Genomic DNA, 11,890 nt, shown 5'->3' on the forward strand with positions numbered 1-11,890 from the left:
AGTCAGTGGTTCCCACAGCCTGCGTGAGGACTGAGGCTTGGCAGGGCTGGCTCCACACTCCTGTTCACACTGAACATCTGGCTGACCCCAAGTGCTGGGCACACTGACAGAAGCTCCCCCAGGATGATAACAGCAGATGACATGGCCATGCTGTTCCGCTGACTTGTAATGAGCTGAAGGGGAAGATATTACTGTAAGAAATTCTGCAGTTCTATCCTTAAGCGTATTTGCAAACCCTGAGCTAAGCTTGCAATAGGACCTCGCCTGCAAACTGTAACAAAAGAAAAATTCTCCTGTTTCTAGGAGTCTCCAAACAGTGCCTAGAAACTGTGATGTATGTGAAAGTGAAGGAGATGGTGACAAGAAGATGGGCAAGGACAAAATAAAGGCCAAGGTAGAGTATTTTGTCTGTATTTAAATTGTACTGCTGGTTTTACCCCAGCTTGGGGTTCTCAAATGTGCTACCCAGAAGCTGCTGCATCAGATGCACATGTCAGTCTTGTAGTAGCTTAAAAAATGAAGAAGCAGTCACTTTGGCTTACCTAATTCTGCCTTTTAGCTCATAATACTGAGGGTCTGAAATATCTGTAACATCAAATCAGCTCTGGCTGTACCTTGTGTAGGCATCATTGATTTACACGAAGTAGCCTCCATTTCTTTACCTCCAGAGTTACATTTTTCTGAGGTTCAGGTAATTCTAACCCTTATAGAAAAGTCAATGTTGCTTTTCAATTCAAATTGCATTATTAAGGTGGTTAAAATTAACAAAATAACGACCAGAAATAAAAGCATACATTCTGCTTTAGTAACCCTATTGCTTTCTATCTGAGGAGATAATCTTATTATTAGGAAAAAAAAATTAGCAAATGTTATGCTCAAAAGTGACATGAATGTCTGGGCTGGCAAGGAATAGACAGGTTACCTGTCCTTTACTTTCAAAATGGGAGTAATTCTGTTGTCTTTCAGCTCTTGCAGGTGATCCTAGGTCTGGAGCAAAAGCCCATCAAAACCAGCAGAGGCCAGTCTTACAGATGAGACAATAAACACAACTGTCCAGAAGCTGCAAGCACTGGCAGCCAACAGGCTTCCTTGAAAGTGTTTCCCTGACCACTATGTAGTCTTATGCGCTGCTCTTCCACCAGGAGGTTCCCTAGATGAGCACATAAGAGCTGGTTAAATGCTGAGACAAGAGATGGGATAAGGGAAACTTTGTAGGTGACAGGGGAACTTGAGCCTGCACAGACTGTCAGAGAAGCTGGTATTGCTAATACACTTTAACCAACAAGGAGTTAGGGACTCAAACACTGATAGCCATTTAGATAAACAGATTAAACCTTCAGCTGATGTAAATTAGTACAGCTCCCCTGACTCCTGCACATGGTGCTGCCACACTGCATGATGGCCATAAAGCAGTGTCTTGGCACTACAAAGAGGAATGGGGGCTTTAGGAAGAGGTTCTTCACTGACCGGAACAGGCTCCCCAGGGAAGTGGGGCTCCAAGCCTGCCAGAGTTCAAAGAGTTTCTGGTTCACACTCTCAGCTGAATGCTTCCGTTTAGTTAGGTAGTCCTGCAAGGAGCAGGCAGTAGGACTCAATAATTCTTATGGGTCCCTTCCAACTCAAGACACTGTGTGATTCTGTAATTCAAAGCACATCAGGCACTAGTGGTATTGCATCAGCCAATATCAGAAAATTAAATGTACCCTATGAGGTAAGCCCTTCCTACACACTGACCCTAGGGTCGAGTCTAAAACCAGGAAGGAAGGAAGGAAAACAGCTTTATTCTTTCTCTCCTCAGTTCCCAGGTCCTTTGATTAACTGCTCCCAGAGCCGAAGAAAAGAAGGGAGGAAGGGGAGGACTTAGATGGTTCCATCCCCTCACAAGTTTCAGTACCAGCCAAGCAGAAGGAGCTAAAAACTGAAAGACAAGGAGGAGCAGAGTCTTCATAACGAAGTAGAGACAACCAAAGTAGGGGAGATTGGTGCTCAGTACTTACAGCCCGAACAGGCAGCAAGCTGGGATTTCACATGCAACACAGCACCACACAGAGAAGAGATACACATGATGAATAAAGCTCTCAGGCTGTGTGCATGGCATCTGCCTGGTCTCTGCATTACTTGCTGCTGTGGCTGCAGCCTGCATTTCCCTCATTTTGCTAGTTTGATGGCTAGAACACCAGCTCAAGTGCTAAACTGGAATGAAAATCTACTGTTTGATCTGTAGCATTAAATTACTGAGATGAAGTCATTTACAGGCTGTTTCTTTCCCATTTAGTTGCTTTGAAATAAATTCTCTGTCACCAATGAAGTTTCAACTGTCAGCTCTCTGGATCCAGAGATACCACTGAAAACAGTAGGGTTTTTGGTTTCCTTTTCTTCCTACTCATTAACTTTTTCCTTATTTTCTTTATGGCTGTTTCACTTACAGATGAGCTGGCTGGAGTTCAGAAAACTCTCAACAGCACAGTACAAAACACCATGGGCACTCATTTTCCCCTTGGACTATTCCCTAAAGGAGAATCTTTTGATGTCTGGATAGTCACACAGATATGATATAGCATCAGTGCATTCCACAGCTGGTCCTGACCTAATACCAAGGTTTTAACTCTGATTTTATTCATTCCAGCAGCTGTGATGAACTACTTGCTTATTAACACAAGGTTATCATTTAAATTAAACTGAACACACAGATCTGCCTGTTAATGATTGCTTTCATTCCCCTTCTCATTAACCATTGTTTCAGCTTTTCTACGATAAAAATCAGGGTTATCCACAAATCAGGATATATCAGAATAATGGGAAGTGGGTGTATCGAAGCCATTTTGTTAATTAACAAAATTTTGTTAATCCTTGATGTGATGGAACTTACCCAGCCTTGGTGCTTTCTAAGAAGGCAGCTGGCTTTGGATAATCAGAAAGGAATCAGCATTTTATCTGCTTCAAGGCCTTTCCCATTTCTAATTTATTCTTGTGTACGTAATGTGTGGAGAAGGATCCTCTACTGCTTTTGATTGGATTACTGGCCATGCTGCATCCCAAACAGAGCATAAGAATGTGTTCTTGGTAGCAAATCATTGGAGAAAAAAAAAAGTGCCACAAAATCTGAGGGTGAAATAAAGAACTGCCTACGAATCTTATTTCCTTCTAGGACATGGGTGGTTATTTAAGTTTCAAGTGTCTGGTATCTGTACATGTGTGCTGTAACAATCAAATAGAGATTAAAATCTTTCCTTCACATACGGCCCCATACTGTTTTTTACCAGTACTCCTATGATCTCCTGGACCAAAAGTGAGTCCCTATTTGCAAAAACATATGCACTAGACCATGTTCACAGATCCTTTCCAGCAGCTTCTCTAAATGTTCTGTTTTACATTTAACTGAAGGCAATGTTGCAGTTAGGCTGATCAGCTCAGCTGGGACAGCCTACAGTGTTGCCCATGGAAAACAGGTAAGTCTGCCAATTATCATTTTCAACAAAATAAAAATTGAGAAATAATTTTGCTTTGGGACAATTATTTTTTATTTGGACACAATACATATGATAAAAGAAATCAAAATTGTCATTACTATTATGGAAACATGGACTAAATGCTTTTTAAAGGTCACTGAAGCACACAGGATGGGTAGACATGTTCAGATGGAATTACAGAAAGAGGATGAAGGCACTGAGTTGAGATTTAGACAATTTGGGTTTGCTTCATGGCTCTCTCAGTCTCCCAGTGCAACCTCCACAAGGCACTTAGTTATACTTTGCTGCAGCTCCCTGTCTAATGAGGATAATAATATTTTCCATTTGTTTTACCCAATTAGATGGTAAGCTCTACTGGTCAGGTACCTCTGCTTACCAGGAGTTTCATACAGAAAGAGCATCCTCATGGGCTGCCTGCAGGGGATACTGTAATACAGGTAATAAATTATATAAACCATCGTGATTTAACGTCTGGAGCTGAGACTTTTAACCTAGACTATCCATGGAATAATGAATGACCTTTTTCAGGGTAAGCATATAAATATAGATATCTGCAAAACATGTACAAAAGGCAGAGAATTCAGGCAATTTAGCTCCTCAAACATAGATCTTAAGCAATTAACCTAAAAGATGATGTTTACACAGACCCTTAAGGATCAGCTGGATCAACATTTGAGCATCAAAGTACTTAATCAGGCATAAATTTCTTTAGCATAGAGAAATGGTCTGTTCAGGTGTACACACAGCAGCTACCTGAAGGCAGCACTATGATCAAGCCACCACAACTGATTGTGTTTGAGTGGTAGAGCAAAGTGGTGCCCCAGCTCCTGCAAGGACCTGCCCTCAGGGGGAAAGCACACCCAGTGCAGCGGGGTTAAGAGCATACAAGCCAAACATTTTGTTAAAATTCCCAAAGATGATGGATATGGCTAATAGCTCTGATGCACATTAGAACTGTATTGCAATTCCAAAGGGAAAACCAGCCAAGATGGATTCCTAATTTTGTATTAAGATAACCCATAGAGATTTGCAGTACAGCTACATGATGCAGCGATGCAGGACCAAACACCTATGAAAAAAAATCAATGGAAGTCCATAAATTAACCTTCACAAGTCAGACTCCTGGCTTATCTCTGTCACTAGTTCAGGACACTGACCCAATCCATCAGAACAAAGCTGCCATTTTCTAACTACAGCTGAGCTTGTAGCAGAGGAACCTCAATCATACAGCCTTGAGCAACAATACTCATAGAAACCTTAAACAAGTCTTACTGAAGCAGGAAAGCAGTGTTTGCCTACTTCATTCATCAATTTGCATCTATATTCCAATGTAAGATTATATATACCAGGTTACATACTTATCTCAAGAATTCCTGTTGCTTTGATTTCCCTAGGGAAATCTAGTAATGGAAAAGTTTATCTTCTTTCACACTGTAGCTGGAGCAAATAAGAATCAGTGCAAATACCCATTCTTTGTTCACTGAAATCTTAGAATGACAGCTGTAAAATTCACCCCCATCTATGTATTTTTTGCGGAATGCATAGAATGGTTGAGGTTTCCTTTTATTTTTTTTTTCTTTATATTCTTATATTTTCATATTATTCTATTCCTCTGAATGCAGAGAAATGGGAATGGGCCTGTTTCTTAAGAGATTAAGGAAGCACTGTCCTGACTACACATTGCTACTGAGCAAAGAATATCTGCAGTGGACACCAGGTAATTCCTTTCAAGTCAGTAAATCTGTGAAGCTTTAGACTATCTAAACTCTTGATTCAGAGAATTAATGTGGATCACTCCTGACTAGTGCACATAGCTGTGCAAAAAACTCATATACAAACTGAACTTTACTTCTGCTTTTCACCTCCTTTCCCCATCTGTCCTCTACTTCTCAAAACACTTAAGTCTGTTCTACCTTCTTTCAAAAGTCATTGGCAAATGCCAGAGGTAAGCAATTCCTAACATTCACACCTAACACTACAGCAGCCTAATACCAAAGAGCTTACAAGCCATGCTCTGACAACCCAATACAAATGTCCTATGTGCAGAACACAAAGATACATGATCAGAGTCGCATCAGCTCTGCAACTTAGTGTGTGAAATGTAAATAGGTTGAAATGTCTCTCTGACACTACTCATTTTTCACTCACTCAAACTCTGTGGGAAATCTCATCCCTTATCACATCAACAGTAGCACTAGTCCTCAGGCAAGACCTTCCACAAACATCCTGTGTCTACCATCACAAACTCTGCTCCTCCAATGCAGGTGGGTTGAGCTAGTCCTGCTTCCTCCCAGTTGATTTTAGGATCCCCATAGTGCTCCATGTCTCCTGCAGTATCTCTAATGCCTTCCTCCAAACTGCCCACCTCAGTAACAGCAGCACATCCCCCCAACTCGTAACTGCCCCATGCTTTCCTCTTTCTTCTGCTTTTGGGAAGCAGAACAAGAAGTGCTCCTGTTGTATGGCAGATTTGTCTTTCCAGTCCTTGCAGATCAGACTCCCAACGACCCCACATGAGGATGAGGTGCACTATGAGAGATATGAGCAAGTTGAGGTCCATATTGCTCTTGGTCAAACGAGGCATGACAGGTAGTTTGTGGGCTTTAAATGCCCCAAGTGTCTTCCACAATATCGTCAGGATGGGATTTCAGAGTGGGTTGCAACAGGAATACAGTACAGGCAGAACATTCACATCATCTTTTGTACTGTCTATGGTCATACTTCACACCCCAGGCTTTCTCTCATACTGTATGGAGCAGAGAAAAGGGGAGGTCAGTGAAAACTGCTACTCACTCAGAGATACACAGCAATGTTCTGCTCAATGGAGCAATGTCTGATCTCACACATGTAGGATATAACATAAGCATCTGCCAACCCACTTGGTTTATTCTACTTTTTCTTCTTTTTGTCCACTCCAAGCCTCACTTCATCAGACTATTGCATACAGACTACTGAAACGTGCAAAGCACGCAACATTCTAGCTTCTACTCCTTGCTTTCCTTTTCCTTGCATTTCCATTAGTAACTTTTCCATGGTTTTAAGCCCACCACAAACCTGTTACAACTGCCTGCTGACCTTGTCTAACTCCTGTCCATCTCATTTCCCTAAGTTTGTTCAGTGCTCTGGTCTAGTGAAAGGCGTCCCTACCCATGCCGGGAGAGCTGGAATTGGATGATCCTTAAGGTCCTTTCCAACCCAAACCATTCTGGGATTCTAGTGCTGGGGTTCAACAAATATCAGGAGGAGAGGTCAAATTATCCAAATACATTATCCAGGGAGTATATAGAATATATATATACTACCCACACAACCAAACAGCCTCCATCATCCCCTCTCAAACACCTGCGCAGACTTCAGTTTCTCCATTTCTACTTCCAAAGCTTCTACTTCCAAATGGAATAAACATTACAAAGTTAGCTAAAGCAAATGCTGCGCAGGAAAATGCAGCTGCATCACACATGAGCAAGACAGCTTACTCCATGAGTGGCTGTCAGACTTGTAGCAATGCCCTCTGGAGACATAAACTCAGTTCCAAAAGCAACCTCAGTCCTACTCCCAGGACCAAGGCCAGATGTTAAGTGGTGGCCAGGGAGATGCTGAAAGGAGCGTAAGGACTTGATCCGGGAGCAATTGTTAAACACCGTGTGTGTCACAGACACACAAGGCTGGAAACACTCAGGAGCTTTACCTTTACAGTTTAGATGGTAAATCCTATTGCAAGCCAGCTGCAACAAAACAATCCTCTTAAAAAGCAGTAGACAGGGCATTTTCAGGGATGTTTAAAAAAACTGGAGATATTCTGGGAAGAGATACTTTCACTGTGGCAGAACACAGTGTTGGGAACACCTGTGGAATAAGAAAAGGATGAAGGGATGTAGCAACCACACACCCTAAGAACAGCCCTGGTTTGATATTTAGCAATTTCTTTCATTTAAGCATTTGTTTTGCTATCTGTGTTACCTGGGAAAACGGGAGCTGGCCAAAACCAAATACCCCAGTCCTGAACTTGAAAACACTATTTCAAACACTAATCAGATAGAACTAGCAATGTGGGGAAAGGAAGACTAAGGACAAACCTGCATGGTAAGGCTTTGCTCCCAGAAGCAGGAGCTGCTACCACCATCCATTTATCTTCCAAGGACATAGGCACAATAAAAACAACTCAGAAGAGCTCAAAAATCTCACTGGTATTTACTGACCGTAAGAAAGTACCAATGCACGGCAACGTGGAAAGTGATTCTAGACCAAATAAAAACTGAATTCAATGTGGACTAATGAAACTGTATTTCAACCCTCTACAGTCAGGCTTATTCTGAATTAAAGTAGCTATAATCAGCTCTAACTTAACGCAATTGAGAAGAAAATTGAGTAAAATAGAGGCCACACGGAATAGCTACAGTACAGAAAGGTAAGAACAGGCAGACAGAGTGAAATGTGGATACCAAATCAGATCAAGCTTCCCCATTCTCCCGTGCAGAGAGTTCCTAAATGAATTTGGATTCCTTTGCATTACTTAACTTGATCCATCAAGTACAGTCCTTATACCATGCACTGAAGGACACTGGATTCTGAGGACTGCAGCATGTCAGGAGGAGCAGTACCTGCAAACATTTCCATCTCCCATGGATGCCCATCTGGGGGTGGCTGAGTGCATTCACGCCATCTGAGCAGCGATGGCTGATCAAGGGAGTCTCTGCCCTTGCCAAAAAGAGATGAGGGCCAAAGAACCATACGAGATAAAAGCCTGAATCTCTTCCAGTACCGAGGACTGCCTGCCAGATCCTGACCTGATCCTGACACGCAATCAGGCACTGCTCACTGCTGTCACATCTCAGCTAGGCCTTCAGGAAAGCACGAAGTAGGTGATTAATTTTGCATATATAAGCTATACCATTAGAATCTGCACCCTGCGGGCTCCTGCTGCATTGGCATTGAAGCTGTAATCCATTACATCTGTCTGAGCACACACTTCCTCCACAAGGTGTGTATTCATAGGACTGTTAAAAATGTCAAGGACTTTCAGCCTCAGATTCTGACTTCAGCCTTCCCAGTTTAAATTTTCACTCACATAACTGCCTTAATTTCCATTTATATTGTTCCTTTTAGTTTCAAACCACATATATAGCCTTTACTAGCCTAGACTGATTAGTTCTGACTGCCTAAAAATCAGCAGAAACAACTGATTAAGGCAAGGACCTGGAAAGAGTCCTCTGTTGAGGCTTGGAATCTCAGTCACTTAAGAGATTTGGGGCTTGTGTGCCTCAACTCATTCTGTAGTTCCCAGGAGAAAAAAAAAAAAAAAAAAATAGTATGTGAAGCACAGTAAGGAACAGCCTTTTACAGAGGCGTCACCAGCTGAAGCACAGCTTCTCTTCACTCTGAGCTTTGCCAAATCCCATGATGAAGTCTCAGACTTGAGCAGCAAGATCACCTTACTTCCTGGTCCTCAGCTGAACAGGATGCAAAATATACACTAACATCAACTACAGAAGGTATTCACTGCTCCTAAAGTTCACCTCTGAGTGGCATCAAACTGCATTCTGATAAAATATACCAGGGATGTGGCTCAAACTTCTGTGAACTCATGGACAGCTGGCACCTTATTAATCTTTGATTTCACAGCAGTCTCCTTGTGCTGGCACCTTTGCTTCCTGACATCTCAGCTTTTGTAGAGTTAATGGCTGGAAAAACCAGCATTGTCAAATCTGACGATCTTAATTTTCAATGTAAACCACAATCAACCTCTTCAGAATCAATCTGTTTGCGGCCTGCATTGATCTTTCTGCCCAGGACTTCAGAACATCAGTCCCACTAGGGCAAACACTTGGAGTGGACTTCTACCAAAGCGGAGTGAAAAAGAATTTAAAAGATACACTACAAAACATGGCTTCACAAAAGTCTTCCTCTTCTCTGAAGGAAGCCTACATCACCACTAACAATTCCCTTCTCGCAGCTGTCATCCTCCACAGACAGTGTGGTCAGGAATGACCTGGCAGCTCCTTAGAGCAATTATCAAAGCCTGTTTCACACGTGACTGACATCTCATGCATGTCAAGTGGGCAACTTCTGTTGAAACACAGGTCACTGCAACATGCATTGCAATAGCACCAGCATCACAAGACAGCAAACAGTGCAGCAGCTCAATACTCACACTCAGCAGGAGGCACTTGTTTTCTTTGATGGCACCTATGCAGCCCACGAAGCCAATGATCATGACAAACGTCCCTGTGACGATCAGTAGGTTGGCAGCTGACAGCGACGGGAAAGAAGAGGAGAGGGTGGCAAAGTTCCCTTGGGTAACAGCCAGCCAGATGCCTACACCAAGGATTCCACAGCCTCCCAACTGGAAAAACAAAGAGAAACAAAAACTCAGTTATTGTATCCAAGCAACCCCAGATATTAATCCACATCAATATGGCAGTGGAGCAAACCAGCAGTCACACCTAATAAGAAATGCTCTCGCCCTGTTGCACTTTCAGTAGGAAAAACAAAGGAGAAAGAAAAGAATTATTATAGAGAAGTCATCACTAAGATGCAACACACAAGAAGACATAGATTTCCTAAATCCAAGACACAACCTCAGACACCAGGTCTTTTGCTCTCTAATGGAAAAGCACACATTGAGTAAAGGATAAATTCCCAAAGGTTCAGCCCTCAAAGGGATTGAAAAAATCCATGTCCTATTTAGGTACCTTACAGAGCTGCCCAGAATGGCTGAACCATTTTCGATTCCCCATTCTTCCCATCCCAATACACTGTCTCTCATCCCTGACACATGCCATAAACAAATCTTGCCTAGCATCCCCCTGGCAGGACACCTCACACTTCTTAGTTAGCTCCTGCCTAAGGTCAAGTCTCCCTTGGAAGCAAGAGAGCATTGAGAGTGTAAAGCAAAGAGGATTTTGCATTATTATAGTCACACAGCACAGCAGCACTCTAGGTTTCTTTCTTTCCTGCTCTCCCTTTAAAATAACCAATTTTTATTGCGTTTATAATTGCACTTTATTATCCAAATCAATTAAAGGCTTGGAAAGAAATTGTGTTCATAGAGTAGTAAGCCAGACATATGCAAGAGCATATCCACTAAATACCTGCATAAAGTGGATGAACATAAGGCAGCTCATGAACCAGGGAAGGAAAAAGACAGAGCTAATCCTGGGGCAGAGCTAAACCTCAGAAATTAAACACAGAGGAGAAACACAAAAGCCAAAGCAATTTCTTACACTAATGACTAAGGTTGTCTCTTAATGCCACTGAACTCCTCCCCAAATAAAGGACAGTAAAGGCAGCTCTCCTTACCCCAGCTGCAAACCAGTCTCTTTTGTTCAGAGCTAAGGAACCAAACTATACCTCACTGCAATGTACCTCAGCTGCACCAGCCTGCGTGTCTCCACTGAGAGAAAGTGAACTCCAGGACACAGGGACTCAAATTGCCTCATTTAGGAGTCTTTTCCAGGCATCACTGTATTCAGCCTTTCACAAGTACCCTCTACAAGTGCCACGGAGGGACAGTCCATGCCCTGACCATATACACTGGAAATACCTCCCCTCTATTCCCACTTACAGAGTATGATCTTTAACATCATCCAAAATGACTGAAGAATAACCAAAGGAGAGGAGGGGGAGGAATACTGAGAGAAGGTAACCCACAGAAAATCATTTAGGCTAAGGGAGGGGATATAAAGAAAAGTTACCATCATGGCCCAAGGAAAAAAATTGAATCAAATAGGAATAAATTCCTTAAAGAGGGCATAAAACTCTGAAGGTCTACTGAACAACAGAACAGCATCGAAGGAGAGATGGCAAACACCTAAACTAAAACCAAACTGGTCAGAGTGCTGAAATACAGTCAGGAACAGCACTAAACTGGCTGAGGAATGGTATGGAAAGCAAAGTGCACTTCTGCCTCTTCAGCTTGGAGGATGTTCGCGTCAAAACCAGTCTCAGAGCTGCAGGCACAGGGAGGCCACTCAAACAGCCCAATTAAGCCTAATGAAGGCAGATGCCCAAGAGCAGCAGAGCCATGACCTTGCAATACATTCAGCTCTTACCTTCAGTTCTTTGTTTTGAAGCAATACAACAGCACCAATAAGAGGCAGCTTATTTCATCACCTTTCATGCTCCCCATGTTGCTACACTGCTTTGGGTGATACCAACACCTACAACTATCACTTGTATTACAGAAGTGGGCCTCACTGAGGATGCTGTAACGGCAAGACCTGCTTGCCTGCTCTTCTATCATCCACTAAACTCTTTATGATGCACAATGTTTAATGCTTGAGACATTGTTGCCTGGACGTTCAAATTCAGCATCTTCTGACTCCAAAGTCATTCGTGTTTGCAGAAATTGGAAATTCACCTGTGGCACAAAACATCACAAAACCAGCACACAGTTCATGCAAAATGCCCCAACTGGGGCT

At 42.6% G+C, this 11,890-nt stretch overlaps 1 protein-coding gene across 4 annotated transcripts in view; it reads right to left on the bottom strand.

Moving 5' to 3' along the window:
- Positions 1-11,890, bottom strand: part of TSPAN4 (tetraspanin 4) — a 405,419-nt gene that overhangs the window by 58,198 nt on the left and 335,331 nt on the right. For all 4 annotated transcript variants that reach the window (XM_008639353.2, XM_017741869.1, XM_017741868.1 and 1 more), the window contains one exon: positions 9,622-9,813. In XM_008639353.2, coding sequence (XP_008637575.1) covers positions 9,622-9,813 — 192 coding nt within the window. The remainder of the gene's footprint in view (positions 1-9,621; positions 9,814-11,890) is intronic.

This window comes from Corvus brachyrhynchos, unplaced genomic scaffold (assembly GCF_000691975.1).
Source record: "Corvus brachyrhynchos isolate BGI_N302 unplaced genomic scaffold, ASM69197v1 scaffold115, whole genome shotgun sequence".
In the NCBI taxonomy this organism is placed as follows: domain Eukaryota; kingdom Metazoa; phylum Chordata; class Aves; order Passeriformes; family Corvidae; genus Corvus; species Corvus brachyrhynchos.